The following is a 19,410-nucleotide window of genomic DNA, read 5'->3' on the forward strand; positions in this document are numbered from 1 at the left end:
GAATAAACAACACAAATTTATGACAATTTAAAACTATGACAAAGACTAAGCAAATGACTAACTGCCATGCCCCCACATCCTAACAAATGCTGTCTTCCGTAGAGCTGTGTAAGGGATACAAGGACCAGAGATTTTCCTGAACAAATTTCTGTGTAATCATACTGATTAGAAGCAGGTTAAGACTAATTAATTAAGGCTTACCTCTTCCCCATGTCCCTGCTAAGCCCTCTCAGAGGACCCATAACATTTCTACAAACCAGGAAATCCTAACACTCATGGAAAAGTGTTGCTGAGATGCACTTTCTTTTCGCAGAGTAAAAGCATAACTCTACTCTCACCTTTCTTAATTGCCTTGATCTGTCCCTTGATCTATAGCTACTTGGCTAATAAACATCTGTTTTCAAACAATGGTACATTAGAGTTCTTAACTATCAGCAGGAACTGTCAGAACTAAAAATAACATCTTATTTTACATGGAGAATCATACTACTGATGATAAAGGCAGAGTGGAAGACAGAATTCTAGGACAGCTCCCAAATTCTCACCCCCTCGTGTATAGGCCATTACACTCTCCTCCTCTTCAATGTGTACGGGACCTGGAAATATGACAATGCTACTCACATAATTATGACAAAGGTGAAGGGTTTCTGCAGATGTAATTAAGGTTGCAAATCAGTTAATTTTTTACTTAAAAGGAAGATGATAATGGGTGGCCCCGACTTATCAAATGAAAACCCCCAAAAGTGTGACTGGCCTGGGCTCTTCTTGAAATGAGAAACACTCCCTCTTACTGGCTTTGAAGAAGCAAGATGCCATGAGTTCTAGAGCTGCAAGGAATGAATTCTGCCAAAAATCACGTGAGCCTGGAGTAGGACCCTACTCCTCGGATGAGACCACAGTCTCTACCAACATCTTGACTGTAGCCTTGAGAGACAGAGTTAAGACACAGCTAAACCAAGCCTGGACTCCTGAACCATGGAAACAGATAATGAATGTATGTTCTTTTAATCCACTGTTTAGTAACAGAAAACCAACACAGTTAGCATTTTTCTTACATCATTTTAGCAATGATTAGTTTTATATAAAAGAGATTAAAATAGAGTACCCTTTTCACTCCAGAGACAAATGTACCATATGAGTTTCCTATGGCTGGGGTAACAAATTACCACAAACTTAGTGGTTTAAAATAACAAAAATTTATTCTCTCACAGTTCTGGAGGCCAGAAGGCCAAAATCAATATGTTGGGAGGGCCTCACTCCCTCCATTGGCTCTACAGGAGATTCTGTTCTTTGCCTTGTCCAGCTTCTAGTGGCTGTGAGCATTCCTGGGTTGTGGCTGCATCACTCCCATCTCTGCCTCCATGGTTGTGTTGCCTCCTCTCCTCTGTGTGTCTTGTAAGGACAAGAGTCACTGATTTTAGGGCCCACCTGGATAATCCAGGATAATCTCCTCATCTCAAAATCCTTAATTACATCTGCAAAGACTCTTTTTAAACCAAATAAGGTAACATTCACAGGTTCCAGGCATTAGGAATGTGAACATACATTTTTGAAGGCTACCATTCAACCTACTATAGGAACTTACAGGCAAAAAGAAATTTCATCCATATACTTACTCCTTTGCTGACTGGAGAGCCCTCATACGTTTCATATGGGCCATACTCCTTGGCCAGGTCACAGCTGGCTTCCAAGGCTCCATAATAAATGGTTTCAAAGATTTGCTTATTCAATAACTGGGCCTCCGGACTCTCAAAAGGGTATCTCATCAGAATAAAAGCATCTGCCAGACCTTGTACCCCAATTCCAATGGGACGATGGCGTTTATTTGATACGCTTGCCTTTGTGTCAACAGGTTTCGAGAAGAAAGAGATAATATTAATGAACAGTAAAATCAACATTCTGTACCAAATGACACACTCCCTCTCTTTATCTCAGTTTTCTCACACCACTCCAATGATAACCATTTAAATAATGACTGGAAGACCTTGATAAACTCCCTCCAGATTGAATTTCAATAATTACTAATGAGCAAAGAAATCTATTCATACCTCTGGGACAGGGTAGTAGTTAATATCAATGATTTTATTCAAGTTTCGGACAATGACTTTGGTGACTTCAGCCAACTTCATAAAGTCATATGTGTGTTCTGATGTGACATACATATTCAGGGCCAGAGAAGCCAAGTTACAAACTGCAACCTGGAATGCAAGAAGCACATAATTTTTATTTCTTCCCTTGTGTCAATGACACTACCCTATAAGCCTCTAACACTCTCTAATATTAAAATTAAAAATTTTTATCTTTGATTTCTACCTCTTTATCGTCCACCAGTTCATTTCTAAATTCCAATACGTATTCACACATGTGAACTGTAACATGCAGCAGCGAAACAGGTAAGATGCAGAGAGAACCCTGTGTTCTTAGTACATGGTTCTATTGCCAGACAGACATCACATTGTGCTATAATTTTTATGTATATCTATCTCAGTCAGTAGATGTGCACTGTCCAACACAGCAGCCACCAGCCACACGTAACTATTTAATTAAAATTAAATGAAATTCAAAATTCAGTTTCTCAATTGCACTAGTGCTCAACAGCCACTCAATATGGAACATTTCCATCACTGCAGAAAGCTCTTCCAAATTACACATGCCTACCTCACCCTCACTGAGACTCTGACAAGCCCTTAACAAAAGATCCAAGTTTGTGAATTTTGTAAAAGCTCTTCAGCTGAGTCTCTTACTATACTACATTAGGTGGCGAGCTTTCTCAGGTAGGGATCATATCTGATTTATCCTTGTACTTTTAGTACTAGCACCATAACTGGCATATAGTAAATGCTTAATAATGTTGAATGAATACACCTTCTTTGCCATTTTGATTATGACTATCCCAATCCAAACTCTCAGCTCCTCTCACCTAGACTCCCGCACACATTTCATACCTACTGAACTCTACACATGTTGCCTAAGTACCCATTTTTAAAACATGGTTCTAATTACATAAGTCTGAAAAATGCTAGGGGAACTAATAGGGCAGGAGAAGAAAAGAGTCTTGGGGCTAAGTATGGAGGGAGTGACACTTTTAAATAGAGTTGTCAAGGAAGACATCACTGAGATCATGACATATTAACAAAGAACTGAAGAGGTTGAAAACAAGCCATGTGGCTATTCTGGGGGGAAGAGCATTTTAACACTCAAAAATCCTGAGGCAGGAGCATGCTTGATATGTTTGCGAAACAGCAAGGAAATTAGTAGGGCTAGAGCACAATGAGCAAGGGGGAAAGTAAGAGCAGATAAGGTGGGGATACCCAGTTATGTAGGACCCTACAGAGAACTGTAAGGTTGAAAATGAAACACTGATATATGCTACAGTGTGGCTGGCTACAAATATTACAAATATTACAAGATTCCATTTCTTCTATGGAATGCCCACAATAGGCAAATCCAGAGACAGAAAAGAGATTAGTGGTTGCCAGGGTCTGGGTGAAGAGGGGAACAGGAAGTGACTGCTAATGGGTACAAGGTTTCATTCTGAGGTGATGAGAATGTTCTAGAATTAGACGTTGGTGATAGTTGCACAACCTTGCAACTAAAAAACACTGAGTTGTATACTTTTAGAAGGGTGAAATTTATGGTATGTGAATCATAACTCAATTTTGTTAAAAAAAGAACAAACAAAATGTAGACAGATTGGAAAGTCAAAGAGGAATGTGAAGAAATTATATGATCTGATTTTTGTTTTAAAAAGGGTCATTTCAGTCTCTATAATATAATCTATCTTATATAATAGTCACTTGAGTATATGCCAATTTCCTCCAACTAAATTATAAGTTTCCAAAAGACAGGGGCTGGACCATATCCATTTCTATCCCAGAGAACTTATGGTATAGTTCTTACACATAGCTGGTGCTCAGACCTCTTTCCACACTAAGCCATTCAATAACCAGAAGCAAGAGTTATCCTTCCCATCCTAGCATCTTGATACTATTTCCTTTCAGAAATCTACAAGGGCTTTCCTATCTCTAGACATGCCAGCTTTCACGTACTATCTCCCTTCCCCCAGCCACAGCCAACTTTCCATACACTAAACCTTAACATACTTGCTCCATCAAAAAAAAAAACAAACAAAAAAAAAAACAAAGCTTGACATTCACTGCACAAAACCTATTCCTATCTCTGATCTGTCATACAGGCTGTTCTTTCCAAATGGAAAATTTTTCCATAAACTTCTTTTTAAAATAAGCAAGTCTACTGGGGGGAGGGTATAGCTCAAGTGGTAGAGCACATGCTTAGCATGCATGAGGTCCTGGGCTCAATCCCAGGTACCTCTTCTAAAAATAAATAAATATACCTAATTACCTCCCCCCACAAAAAAAATTAAGTAAGCAAATCTATGTTCCATTTCTAACCTTGCCTCTTCAGTGAATTGCCTTTAAGATCTGAGGTAAGAATTCTGTTTCACCACTTACTGAAAGGACTTTCTACACGCTTACATATTTTAAACTGAATGAGCATCCTAACAAGTTATTGTGTTTGTCTTAAACCACTGTAACTATATACTGCTATTTTTTCTAAAGTAAAAATTATTACAACAATGTGTACATAACAAAAAGCTGGGTCTTTTCTACGTGGCTCAGACTAAAAGACATTTAAGGGCACACATCACAGCTCTTTCTTCCTTTATAATCTCTATTTTAGTGCCCTTCTGCTTACAGCAAGCTAACTCCCTTCACCCAACTCAACTGAAATCATGTGAAGGATTCATAACAATTCACTAACTCTAAAGAGTCTTCTCTCAGTACTCGAAGCAGCTTTTCTACCTACCTCATCTTTGCTAGTATACTCTACTATTTCTGTGCACAGGTTGCTGCATTTGATCGTTCCCAGGTTCTGCTGGTTGCTCTTCCGATTACAGGAATCTTTGTAGAGCATGTACGGGGTACCTGTCTCGGTCTGAGACTCAATGATGGCATACCAAAGCTGCTGAGCTTTTACAACTCTGCGGACACGACCGTGTTTCTCATAACTGAAAGGCAAAGCTAATATTAATTTAAAATTCCCTAAGAAAATCTTTACGACAGACAACATGAAGAGAAACACTAAAATATAAAATTAGGAAAACTCTTAAACTCTAAGTTTTGCTAAGTGAAAAAATTTAGGATATTCATTTTAGTCTGGTGAAAGCTAATCCCACTAAATCAACAATACCTTCCATAATAAAAAGGAACAAAATTTAAAGTAGCAAACCATGCTATTGTCCTAACAGTCTTTTGCGGTTATTTATTGACTATTGACAGCTGTGTCCTAGTTGCTCTTGATTCCTGTATACAATATAAAGCATAGCATTTTATCAAATGTACTCTATGACAAAGCAAATCAATAACCCTGCCAAATAACTCTCTGCATTAACTTTTAAAAGGATCCTTTTAAAAAACACAAACACCTATTTACATCCCAAAGTTTTAAGAAAGACAGAAACCAAAGTTTTAGTGAAGATTCAGGAAGAAACATGACCAAAATAAAATTATTAGTCATATCCTCTTCTAGATGCTTCTGTAGATTCCTAGAAACTGGCTAATGACTGACGTAGTTTTAAAATGTGGATCCTGTAAACAGGAAAAAACATATGGTTAAAACATTATTACTGTCATATTTTTCCCATACCTTTCATACAGCTTCTCAAATTCTTCTCCCCAGACCTCATCCAGGCCAGGACACTCATTTGGACACATCAAAGACCAGTCCTACAAGGGGAAGGACAGTACCAACCATAAGAAACTTGAAATAACCAACCAAACAGCCTATTAAGAACACTGCTAGGGATAGGGTGGCTTCCATAGATTATCTTAAAATTTTGCTTTAGAAATAATCGTCTTAGGTTCAGGCCCAAACAGCTAGTTCTGCTTGTTTGTTCATAACCTTTTAAGCATCTAGGTCAGATAGCATCTACTTTAGAGAATAAAAATCCAAGAGGCAAGAATGGCATCTCTTCACTTGCTCAGAGACTGCCTTTCTATTGTGTAACACATAGGGGGATCTTCCTAAGCATGATTTAAGATGACTGAAGAGAAAGCTTATATGAATTAGGTTGTTATTACTAACGAGTACCTATCTCTCACCTGATTAGTCTCCACTCGTTTCATGAAGAGATCTGGAATCCAAAGGGCAAAGAAAAGGTCCCTGGCACGCTGCTCCTCCTTTCCTGTGTTCTTCTTTAAATCAAGAAACTCAAAGATGTCTAAATGCCAAGGCTCCAGGTAAATAGCAAATGCACCAGGTCGCTAGTGGTAAATAAACCATCATTCTTTTCAGAATCAGAATGAAACAAAGAAACTTTGCATTTTCCAAAGCACTTCAGTAATATCTCCTAGGATCTTCACTACAATTAATGAGTTCAATGAGATAATACAAATAAAAGTACTATAAAAATATTAAGTAGTAGTATTTTTCTTATAATTCTAAGAGTGAAAAAGAACTTTAACACAAAGAAAGTGTGGAACAAGAAAGACTAAATAACTTATTCAAAGTGACACAGTGAACCAGAGGTGGAGCTTCCCCTTCAGTCGTCCAGCTCACTCTTCACTATGTGACACGTACGTAAAGCCCAAAGAAAATCGCTTTAGCTTTGACAACAGTAAGTCGTACTCTTATTAAAGATCAAAAGGGTGGTATATCTTATCAAGGGTCCCATAGATTTTTTTTTTAAGTACATTAGAGAGAAATTCACAAACCAAGAGGTGATTAGTGTGCCTACATATCCGAAAGAGTCAGGCTCAAGTTGCAAACTATGCTGCTGATAACATTGGATAAATGACCCAATACTCTCTACTTTTCCCTCTATAGGCAGTTTTGCTTTCTGTTTTTTTGTTTTTGTTTTTGATTTTTTTAAAAAGTAGAAAACATATTGCAACCCCTTTTCAACGTTAGGTATCAATATGAGTCACAGCTTTAAAAATTCTTTGCAAATAAACTGTCATGTAAGAAAGTTGACTGCCTGGAGCCAGGGATAAAATATGTATGGGTGGGAGTAATGGGGGTGATTAATACAAAGGGCATGAGAAAATATTCTTGGGCAATGGAAATGTTTTACATCATGATTGGTGTGATTATACAAGTATGTACATCTGTCAAAATTATCCAACTGTATATTTCAAGCATGCGCACTTTAAAGTAAAAATCATACTCATTAAATTGACCATAAAAGTGAAAAAAAAAAAAAGCAAAGTTGCTAAAAACTTAGTCAATAAGCCATCTTATTATAAGCATACATGACTAAAGATTTTTAGTTCTGATTTCCAGTACTTTCTTTTTTTGTATGTTTGCTTTTGTGGGGGGAGGTAGTTAGGTTTTTTTTTTAATGTATTTTTAATGGAAGTACTGGGGATTGAATCCAGGACCTCATGCATGCTATTCATGCCCTCTACCACAGAGCTATACCCTCCCCGCTCCAGGACTTTCATCAACAGAGCATACCTTGTTTCCACCTTGATCCACATATCGAGCTGTGTTGTTATATACTCTCAGCATCGGAACAAGGCCATTGGAATTACCATTAGTCTGAAAGAGAAACCAAGGATAAAGGCATCTGGAGAAGAAAGAGGGGGGCTCCACAAGAAGATCAAAATGGCTCAACAGTGGACAAATTATCCTCTCTTAGTCTACAAAGTTTTATCTGCTCCCTATCTTTACTTCTGCTTTGAAAATGTAATGCCCACAATAAAATAAAATTTTGTTGAATAAATTACAGTGATGTACAAAGTTATTTCATGGCATCTCTAATTTACAATGAGAAATAACAATTATAAGTCAAAAGAATTCAAAATCAGGATAGCTAAATTTAAACCCCACACCTTCGAAAGTAGAGTAAAAGCACTACTACAGTATCTTTTTCCCAAAATAATTCAAGGCAACTTATAGTAAGAATTATATGCAATGGATAAATCAAGACAATAAAGGTAAACGAAGATTCTCAGCAATAAGTGGATTCTAGAATGAAGATAAGAAAGTATAGAAACTCCTAAGATTAGAGGATACCTCATCAAGGAAATATTAAGCTATCTTGATTGTGGTGGTGGTTTCATAGGTGTATACATCCATCAAAATTCATCAAACTATACATCTAAAATATGCGTGTGCAGTTTACAGTACAGGAATTATACCACAATAAAGATGTTTAAAAGAAAAAAAAAGAAACCTCATCAAATTTTAAAAATAATCCTTCTAACCTCAAGGCAAGCCTTTAAACAGCCTAGAAAGGTAAGTGAGCAATGGCTCACCATACTACTGGGTAATAAACACTACATAAGGAAATGGTTTTCTCCTGGACTCTTCTAACTTTATTTTACAGGGTTAGATAATTTCTTCACCTTTACAGAGGAGAAAACAAACTCAAGAGATGTAAAATAACTTGCACTAGGTACACTACTAGTAGTTAGTATCATATATACTATTTAAATTCAGGTCTTACCCAAAATCATCTTTTCTTTTTTTTTAATTGAAGTATGGTTTATTTACAATATTATGTTAGTTTCAGGTGTACAGCATAGTGATTCAGTATTTTTGAAGATTATATTCCATTATTGGTTATTAAAAGATAATGGGTATAAATCCCTGTTGCTTATCTATTTTATATATAGTGGTTCGTTAACCTCATACTCCTGATTTGTCTCTCCCTGCTTCCCCCTCCCCTTTGGTCATCACAAGTTTGTTTCCTATATCTGTGAGTCTATCTCTGTTTTGCATATACATCCATTTGTATTAATTTTTAGATTCTACCCAAAACCATTATCTTGACTTCTGGTGAATAGTGAACTAGAAGAGCTGGAATTTACCTCATAAAGTGCTGATGTTTAAAGCTTGAGTCCTGACTCTATGACATATTAAGCGACTAATCTCTGGAAGTAATTTAACTTTCCAAGCTTCAGCTTCCTCACTTGTAAAATGAAGACAACAGTGGCTATACTCAGGAAGTTACTGTAAGGAGGAAAGTTAACTGCATCTTTAATGATATCTATCTCATAAGGTTGTAGTAAGGGTTAAATGTGTAATTCATGTAAAACTTAAAACAGATTTAGCACATAGTATGCAATGAATAAATAATAGTTGCTATTATTGCTAAAATAAATCAGAATTCCAAAATCTGAGCAAAAACAGGATCCTAAAGATCATCTAATCTAAACCTCTAATGAGACAGATGAAAATGAGGTCAGAAGTAGTGAAATTACTCACTCCAAGTCACACAGCCAGCTAGTAATTAACAGAGATCCAGGTCTCCCAAGTCCCAGTATATGCCCTCTCAACCATAAGCCCAGTTGCTTATGGACTTGAATCCCTCTAGCCTACACATTTTTAGTCATACAACAAAGCTTACCCCAGCTATGTAGCTGCCAGTAGCTCGAATACAACTCACAGCAACACCAATTCCCCCAGCCGACTTGGAAATCAATGCACATTGCTTTAGAGTGTCATAAATGCCTTCAATGCTATCATCTTTCATACTCAGAAGGAAACAGCTATGGGGGAAAAAAAGTCACAACTCAGCAAGGAAATGAAGCAACACAGAGTCAAAAAATGACTATAATCCAAAGACAGTAAGTTAGGCAAATAAAAGATTTGAAGCTTAAATTCCCAGGTGTTTTCAGAAAGGAAAAAAAGACAAAACTTTGACTGGATATAATGCAATAAGACAAATCAACATGTATTGTTTTAAAATCACCTTGCTATCTACCCTAGATGCTAGGTCTAGAAAGAAGTCTTAGAGATAGTCTAAAATATTAGCTTACATGTTCATCAGACTGCAAATGTGTTGTTATTACATTTTCTCATGTGAATTCCTAAGCATACTTAACATCTTTTCAACTTAGTAGTAAGCCAAGAAAAATTAAACATTTATGGAAAAAACCACCCATCCAATAGTGAACAAAATTTGGTATGTCCACCAAAACTTAGCTCCCTTACAGTCTTTTGAAGACAATTCCTCTACCTGTGCTTTGGATCTTACTCTCCTACCTCAGGAGCCTTACTCTACCCTAGATCCCTTCACTACCTTGAATATACAACCAATCAAATGGATTCAATCTGTTGACTTTTTCTATTAAATAGTCAGACATTCAGAAAGGTATAGAGAATAATATAACATATACTTTTACTTACCACCTACCTCAAGAAATTAGACACTACAAATATAGCCTAATTACAACTGTACACATTTCCATGCATTTCTATGTTCTTGTAGCATTTACATATGTTCTACATTTTTTAAATTTCTATTTTCACATTTATTTATCCTTCTGCAACTTGCTTTTATTTAACTCAATATTGTGTTAGAGATTCATTCCTACTGATATATATATAGGACTAGTTTATTTTCACTGCTGTAAGGTATTCCATTGTATAAATATACCAATACATCTGTCCACCTGCCTGTTGACGGACACTTGGATTATTTCCAATTTGTTTGCTATTCTAAACAATGCTGCTGTGAAAGTTCTTAAACATATCTCCCTGTGCTTATATCTAAGGATTTCCATAGGGTATGAAACTAGGAGAGGAATTCCTAAGTCAAAGATATGCACGTGTTCCACTTTACCAAAGATTCTCCAAAGTAAATGGGTAAGTATACTCCACCTAGCAATGTGTGAGAGTTCCCTGTGTTCCACATTCTTACCAACACTTGGTATTAACAGTCTTTTAATTTTTATCGATCTGTTGGGTGTGAAATATCTCATTAAGATGTTAACTTTCATTTTCCTAATTACTAGCAAAGTTTATTATCATCTAACATGTTTACTAGTCAATCAAGTTTCTTCTATGAATTAACCCATGTTTCTGTTCAGTTTTGTGTCTTTTTCTTATAATCCTTTGATAGTTAACATACATTGCAAATATCTTCTCCCAGTCTAAAACTTTTTCACTTTGTTTTTGGTTGGCAGAAGTTTTAAATTTTAGTGTAGTCAATTTTTCCTTTATGTCGTTTGCTTATTATACCCATTTTAAGAAATCCTTCACTACTCTGAGGTCACATATATTCTCCTATTAAGATGTAGGATGAATAGCCATGATGTTTACAACTCACTTTCAAATGACTCAGCCAAAAAAAAAATTTTTTTTTAATTTTAAAGAGAAAAGTAAGAAATACAAATATGGCAAAATGTAAGTTTTTGATCTAGGCAGAGGTGGGTGTATGGGTGGAGTTCATTGTCCTTTTTTTAAAATTTTTCTGAATGTCTGAAATTCCTATTAAAAAGTTAGAGAGGAAAATATGTATTTACCTATTTTCTCAATACGTTCTTCTAAAAGATTTTACTCTCACGTTTAGATTTTTTTTCTTGAATTTATTTCCGTACATGGCACAAAGAAGGAAAATTTAATTATACTTTTCCCCATAGGATAACCAATTTCCCTAGCACTGTTTTCCCAACAAAATGCAACACTTGTTATTCATCAAGTTCCCGAATAAGCCTGAACCTCTTTGTGAGCTCTCTGTTATGTTTCAGTGGGTTTATCTGTCTATCCCAGAGGAAATATCACACTATCTCAGAGTAAATACCATAAGTAAATACCTTAAGTATGGTATTTACTCTGGGACAGACAAACCACAGCTTTATTGTAGTCAAGGTATCTGGTAGGGCTTTTTCTTCAAAACTGTCTTGCTATTTGTATTAGGTTCCTGTGGCTGTCCTAACAAATACCACTAACTTGGTGACTTAAAATAGAAGTTTATTCTCTCACAGTTCAACATCAGTTACACTAGGCCAAAATCAAGAACATTCCTCCAGAGGCTCTAGGGGAGAACACATTCCTTGCCTCTTCCGGTTTCTGGTGGCTCCTCTGCCTGCAGTGACATCATTCCAATTTCTGCCTCCACCTTCATATTGCCTTCTTTTATTCTGCATGTGTCATATCCCCCTCAGCCTCTCTTATAAGGATATTTTTGACTGGATTCAGGGCCCAACTGAATAATTCAAGATAATCTCCCTATGTAAGTATCTTTCTTAATCATAAACACAAAGACCATTTTTCCTTATAAAGTAACATTTACAGGTTCCAGGGATTAGGACCTGATATCGTCTGATTATTATTAGCCTTTTGCTCTTCCATACAAATTTTAGAATCAGCATGTTGAAATTCTGACTGGAATTACACTGAATCTATAGATTAGCTTGGGAAAAACTGATACTTTACAATGTTAAATCCATTTATGAATATAAAATCACTCTCCACTTATTTATTTTTTAATGTCCTTTAATTATGTTTTAGAATTTTTTCCTTAAAAGCCTTCCACACCTTTTATTAGATTTATTCCTGGATACCTTCCAGTATTATAAATTATGTATTTCAAAACTTAATCTTCTAACAGCTAAAGTACAGAAATGCAAGTGACTAATTTATATTGAATTTATATCTAGATATTCTGCTGAAATCTCTTTTTAATTCTAATAATTTGTCTGTAGATGCTCTTGAGTTTCCTATGTAAAAATCATATAATCTGTGAATCATTACAGTTTTGGTCCCTCATTTCCAAACTTTTATTTTCTTATCTTACAATGCTGGCTCAGGCCTCCACTACAATGCTGAAAACAGAGGTCTGATAGACCTAAGTTTTTAGTGCATATCTTTTACCAAATTAAGGAAGTTGTTTTCTGTATGTATTGTGTGAATTTTTTTATTATGAAAGCATTAAACAACATAAAACATCAGTGCAATGGATTATATTAATACACTTTTTGATGTTAGCATTTCCTTGAATTCCTGGGATAAACATATTCACGAAGAGTGTATTATTCTTTTACATAGTATCAGACTCTGTTCCAGGGTTCCTTTCTCAGAAAATGGCATCACCATAAATCCTGTTGCTCTACCCACAATCTCAGGAACCATCCTTGACTCACATTCAAAACATCACCAAATTCTGTCAGTTCTACCTCCTGAATCTCAAGTCTGTCTACTTCTCTCAATCTCTACTTTCACCTCTCCAATCCAAACATCCATAATCTCTCATACAGACTACTATTAGAGTCTGCTAATTGTTGTTGGTATTTACTTAAAAAAAAAAAAACAACTTCAGATATAATTCACATATCACACAATTCCCCTCTTAGTGTTCCCCAGTTAATGACCTTTAGTATATTCACAGAGCTGTGCCACCATCACCACAATCAAGTTTTAAATTTCATTATCAGCATTTGTCTCTCTCCAATTCATTTAGCACACTGCAGTAAGAGATCTTTCTGGAAAGAAAATCTTACTCAATCAGAGCAGGAGTGATTAAATGCTTATCGAATTAATTCTTATATGATGAACTACTTTCTTCAGGTCAAAGCTTATTTCCCTAGTCAAAACCATCTCAGAACATTAAAAGAGACTATAGATGATACATACCTAGAAAGTTGTGGGCGGTTAGTGCCAGCATTGAAGAGGGTGGGAGAAGCATGGGTAAACCACTTCTCAGAAAGAAGGTTGTAAGTTTCAATAGCAGCATCAATATCTTCTTTGTGAATCCCCACAGATACCCTCATCAACATATGCTGTGGTCTCTCAGCCACTAAAAGCAAAAGAGAAGTTTTCACATGATGGGACATGTCAGAAAAACTAGGCTGAGACATGTACTGGGGTCAAGAAAAGGAACACCAAAAGAGAATTAAAAATTTTTTACACCAATAAGCAAGACAACAATTCATAAACTAAAGTTAAAAATGTTATTAGCTCCAAGCTCTATTTTCAACACAATAAACAGAAAATATGACACACCAACATGTTCATGTCTCACCTTTTCCATTGATCTTCAACAAATAGGACCGCTCCAGTGTCTAGAAAAAGCAAAGCAACCAAAAGACTTGTAGAGCATAGTTTTTAAAGACACTATGGATATATCACTCACAATAAGGCAATCTATTTAAGCCTTCTCAGTTTTTAACATAATTTTAAATGAGAAGAACGGCATATTTAGTTTCACTAGCTTCAGTTTGGAACATTATTAATTGGCTATTTGTTTTGGAAAACACTGCCTGAAAATTTCTGGAAAAAGCCAGCTCTATATAAATGCATGTAATGCTAACAACAGATGCTGTGTTATTCATCACCATGTTGTAATAGTTAACATTTATGAAGTGCTTATAACAGGTTAGGCACTCATTTAAGCAACACACACATTTCACTTAATACTCAAGAAAATTTGTTATTGAAATTTTATTATTCCCATTCTAAAGATGAGGAAACTGAAGCACCAAGAGATTAAGTAACTTGCTAATAAGAAATGGAGTAGAGATTTGAATTCAGATGATCAGACATCAATATTGATATTCTCAATCACTACACAATACTGTTCACCAACACAAAAGTACCTAGAAAAGCACCTGGCACATACTAAGAATTCATTAAGTTGTAGCTTAAACAGTAGAATAATATGGAATTCTTCTGGCAAAGTATGTGCATAACTTCACATAAAATTTGGAAAACTTGAAAATTGTAAATGAATAAGCTATCCTTCTTTAATTCAAACCACTACCACCACCACCCTAACCCCGCTAATCCCTCAGGTCCATCCTAACTCCCAACAAATTACTACCTTCCTAATTGTATCACTAAAACATAAACAAAAACCTGTATTTTGTGATTGAAGGAGGAATTCCCACTTATTTGAAACCCATTATTTACCTTAAAGCCAAAGTAATTATAAGAGAAATCTCGGTCATAGATGATGGCAGAATTCAGGCGCTGATGGATGTAGGGGAAAAAAAAAGTAAGATAATTAGACTTATCTTCACAAAAGTCTGCTATATTTCATCCCTGATTCTAAAACTAAAATTGACAAAGGATACAAAAGAGATAATGCTAAGTATTATTGTTGTAAAACAGAAATCCATACCCAACGTTAAGGGAAAAAAATTATATAAATTGAGTATCCTAATTAGGTTTAAAAACATATATATTAAAAGACTAGAAGAAAACATATAAATATAAGTTGTATGTAACGAAAAATATAAATGTGACTTTCCAAACTTTCCTGATTATGTTTACAGTGCATCTCTAAAGAGGCAAAAAACATAAGCATAAAAGGGACTACATTATCATCCTTAAATATGCTTTTAGATTAGCTATTAATCCAAAAGTATTGGAACCACGCACTGACTAATACATATTTTTATTTTAAAAATTAGCCCATTTTAAACTGCACATAACTGTACAGGATAAACAATGACAAGGAGGAGGGTATAGCTCAAGTGGTAGAGCACATGCTTAGCATGCATGAGGTCCTGGGTTCAATTCCCAGTACCTGCATTAAAATAATTAAATAAATAACCTAATTACCTCCCTGTCAAAATCAAACAATGACAGAAGGTGGGATTACATTAACAGTAAGGCTCATCAAATCCATGGTCCTTTAACAGGTTCTAAACAAACTACTGCTAAGACAGTAAGATTTTATAGCAAAACTGGCCATTGTTACAGAGCTTCTGCGGCTATAAAGCCTTTTAGAAGAAAACAAAAGCAATTAGGTATGAATAATCATTTTGGATAGGGAAAATGGAGACAGTTTTTCAAAATAACTATCAGTGTTTCTGTATAGTGATCCATCCAAGGACTTGAAAATTCGATATGAAACTCTTCCCTTTCTCTTAAATTTTTAGTGGTAACTTTGTTGCCAAAAGCAGCTAGGGGCTTTGCCTAACGGAGAACTGAAATACTGGATGAATAATACTTATTTTTTAGATACAGATTTTTGCTGCCATTGTGTTATTTTTATTTTCCACTGTCTTCAAGATTATATATATATGAACAATATAAAAACAACTTCATTTTCTCTCAGTCTCTTTAACATAAGATACATATTTAGAGAGACAGCCAACTCATCATTCTATTACCTAAAGTTAAAACTGCTTTCTAATCTGTGCATATATCCATGGTAAATGAATCCTATGTGCAAAAGGGCTGGCTAGACTTACCCATCTTTTCCCTTCTATCTTCTGGGATGTAGTTAAGAAAGGGGTTGAAACCTAAGTGGATAATTTTTAAATTGCTGAGCAAGGAAATCTTGCAAAATTTTTACCTGAGCGACCTTATTGGAAGTCAGTTTGGCAATGTCTACTAAAATTCTGATTGTATATACTCTGGCTCAGCAATTCCACTTAAGGGATTTGTCTTACTGATATGCTCATCTACGAGCAAAGCACTACACCATATGATATTCATTGTAACAAAAGATGGAAAACAAGTATCATCAACTAAAGCAATTCTTACGTATACATATATGTATAATGATGATACATCTCTAGAATGGAATCCTATGCAGCTGTTAGACAGGATAGGGTAAATTCATAAATGCTAATATAGAACTACCCCTAAGATATACTCGTAAGTGAAAAAAGTGTCCACAAGAATATTATGCACAGTACATTACCACTAAGAAGAAAAATATATGTATTATAGAACAGCTCTGGAAAAATACATTTTAAGATGGTAAAACTTTGTTGTTTCTAGAAAGGAAAACCAGGATACAGAGAAGGAGAGAGAATTACTTTTTATGTATGCCTTTAGTAGTGTTTAAATTTTTTTAAATGTGCTTGTTACTTTAAAAAAAAAAGAATCTATAAAAATTTTTTCATCAGAAAAGCATTATACATACATCTTTATTGGCCAAAACAATATCCAGTGTTGGCTTGGCCACCATGGGAGAGTGTTTGCCATTATGTGGATTTATGTAGTTGAAGAGGTCTTCCATCACATCTAAAAACAATACAACAGAAAATTAAAATATCAAAATCACTTCATAGCTAATAGTTTAAAACAGTGGTTCTCAGGTTCTCAACTCTTTTTTTCATCCCAGCCCACCTCAATGCCTAGCATAGAAAGCGTTCAATAAACATATACATGTTAAATAAACATATATGGAAATATATATTTATTAGCTAAATAAGGAAACACTTCTTTGTTTGGAAACAATCTTCCAAAGTTAGAATGAGCATAGGCTCTTACAAGTTTGAAAAAGACTGCCAGATGATTCTGACACCTCGCCCCATTGAGAATTATTGGTTGAAAATAAAGAAAAAAAATTACAACCTCTTCTCAAGTTCTTTTATCCTAAAAAAACAAACTCGACTTAAAATTCAAAATCTATCAACCCAAGCACTTCACTTTTATAAACGCACATTTAGTTATAAACCCTCTCACTTTGCTCTTCTTCAAGACATCATAGCAGTATTTGGTCCTCTGCATTTACATATAATACACACACACACACACAGAGCTGGCATTTTGATAAAAATTGACTTGCATCCATATATTAATTTTGGGAGAACAGATATCTTTACAATAAACCTACTGAAGAGGGAGATATAACGTTTAAGGCCCCACCTAACATAATCTGGAATTGAAAGCCAAAAGATTTCTACTCTCGGTCTACCAGCTGACTTCTTAAATGCCACTTTTTATAAACAAATTATTTAACCTTCCTTTGCCCACATTCCTTGAGTTGTAAAATGGAGGTGACAGAATGAAGTGTTTGCTAATGGTGACAAAAGATTCACTGTAACATTTTGCTTAACCCAGAAATTATCAATAAATATTTTTCTTTTTTCCAACCCTGCCACCATCAAAAGCATGAAGATGGGCTTCAAAAAAAGAGAGAACAAAAAGATAAAGAAAAGTATCCACTGACTCTTCCATGCAGCAAGTCAGCAGCATGGAGAAACAGGAAGTTCTAGTCCCCACTCTGCACTTGCACATTTTGCATTTCTGAATAAGATGTAACTTTTCTTTTGACATTCAAGGTTTCATTCTAGTACCCTTATAAATTTTCTGAGAATACTAAATTCTTTCTAACTCTTTTCCTCTAGACTCACCACTGAACACTTTCTTTGTTTCTTTGTGCAAGTTAGAGACAGCAATCCTTGCTGCCAGGATGGCATAGTCAGGGTGCTTAGTAGTCAAGGTCGCAGCTGTTTCAGCAGCCAAAGTATCTAATTCCACAGTAGTGACCCCACTGTACAAGCCTTGGATTACTTTCATGGTGATCTGAGCCTGAAAAAGCAAAACCAAGAATTATTTGTGCTTTCCCAAGAACCAACAGCTTCCTTAAGAGAGCAATTAACAATCAAATTTATATCAAAATAAAACAGACAACTTCCTTTTTTGAAAAATTACCTTTTAGAATGGTGGGCTTAGAAAATTTAGTAATGAGAATTCATAAGCCAACAGAGCTGCTATATAACGCATACTACATATACAATGAAGAGATCATCACTAAAAATAAATACATAAAGTTTAAAAATCTAAGTAAAGCTTTTGCAAAGATTAACAGTCACACAGGGAAACAGCTGAAAACAGACCAATGATTCTTTAAGTATTTCCCCATCTTTCATTCAAATTCTCTCTACGTAATCAGGGTTGGAGCTACATACTTACCCATTTCCCCCAAATTCTATCTAAGGGCAAGTACAGGAAAGCAAATGAATCAAATTTGAATCATTCCAATGAAAGGAGATAAAGGTATAAGTTAGAGCTGGGGCTGAGTCATCAAGTAATTAACGACTACTCTTTCTTTAACACTCCACAAATTACCAAATATCTCAACTTTCATAATCTTCTGTGACATTTCACAATTACCTGTGAGATGGGTATAACTACCACTACCACGAGGAACCAAGGCTCAGGTCACTGGGACTTGCCCAAGGTTACTGTCTAAGTCTTCTCGCTCCATATCCCATTCAACTTCACTGCATATCACTGTATTCAAGACCATACAGTACAAGGTATCCTTTTTTAAAAAACACATAATGCACAAGTCAGGAAAGACAAATTCTAAGTTGTATATATGTTTGTGTTTACTGAATCTTTAAAAAAAAAAAAAAAGATTAATCCAACAGAAAACAAATGCTTTTCATAGTTGACCAAAAAACATGCCTCCCTCAAAAAAGTGTGTGTAACTAATAGTTTAAAATCTATTCCAGTTACATTTTAGACCTAAGCTCAGGTTGCTCCTGATCATTTTTTTCCCAGATCCAGCAGTCATGTTCAGTAAAGAGTGGTGAAGTCTTCTAAATAGTTTCCAGGTGCTACATGCCAAGTAATCAGAACTCAGAATAAAATAGCATCTGTGTGCCAGCCATGCCCTTTCTAAAAGCATACAGACTTTTTCAACTAAATCTTCCCTAAAAAGCTCGAGTCAGCTCCAGCACCCTTGCACTCTGAAATTCAGTACTGCATTAGGCATCTAATTATATTTGTGTCAAGCGTTGTGGATATCACAAGAATAAGATACAGACCACCCACAACTCTAGGGGAGGACAGAAACATATAATTAATTTGTATGTTATGTGGTTAATGCTATGAGGCCAGCACAAGTGCTACAGTAGCACAGATAAAATACCTAAATAAGGATCGGGCAATATGGATGGGTTTAAAAAAAGG

General features: G+C 35.4%; 1 protein-coding gene across 1 annotated transcript in view; it reads right to left on the minus strand.

The window, feature by feature from the left end:
- Positions 1–19,410, minus strand: part of RRM1 (ribonucleotide reductase catalytic subunit M1) — a 34,370-nt gene that overhangs the window by 6,571 nt on the left and 8,389 nt on the right. The window contains exons 3-14 of the mRNA XM_032489215.1: positions 17,844–18,021; positions 16,628–16,728; positions 14,659–14,718; positions 13,772–13,811; positions 13,384–13,546; positions 9,374–9,515; positions 7,477–7,560; positions 6,123–6,284; positions 5,668–5,747; positions 4,828–5,029; positions 2,049–2,198; positions 1,617–1,838 (exon numbers count right to left, since the gene is read on the minus strand). Of these exons, the coding sequence (XP_032345106.1) occupies positions 1,617–1,838; positions 2,049–2,198; positions 4,828–5,029; positions 5,668–5,747; positions 6,123–6,284; positions 7,477–7,560; positions 9,374–9,515; positions 13,384–13,546; positions 13,772–13,811; positions 14,659–14,718; positions 16,628–16,728; positions 17,844–18,021 (1,584 nt within the window). The remainder of the gene's footprint in view (positions 1–1,616; positions 1,839–2,048; positions 2,199–4,827; positions 5,030–5,667; positions 5,748–6,122; positions 6,285–7,476; positions 7,561–9,373; positions 9,516–13,383; positions 13,547–13,771; positions 13,812–14,658; positions 14,719–16,627; positions 16,729–17,843; positions 18,022–19,410) is intronic.

This window comes from Camelus ferus, chromosome 10 (genome assembly GCF_009834535.1).
Source record: "Camelus ferus isolate YT-003-E chromosome 10, BCGSAC_Cfer_1.0, whole genome shotgun sequence".
In the NCBI taxonomy this organism is placed as follows: Eukaryota; Metazoa; Chordata; class Mammalia; order Artiodactyla; family Camelidae; genus Camelus; species Camelus ferus.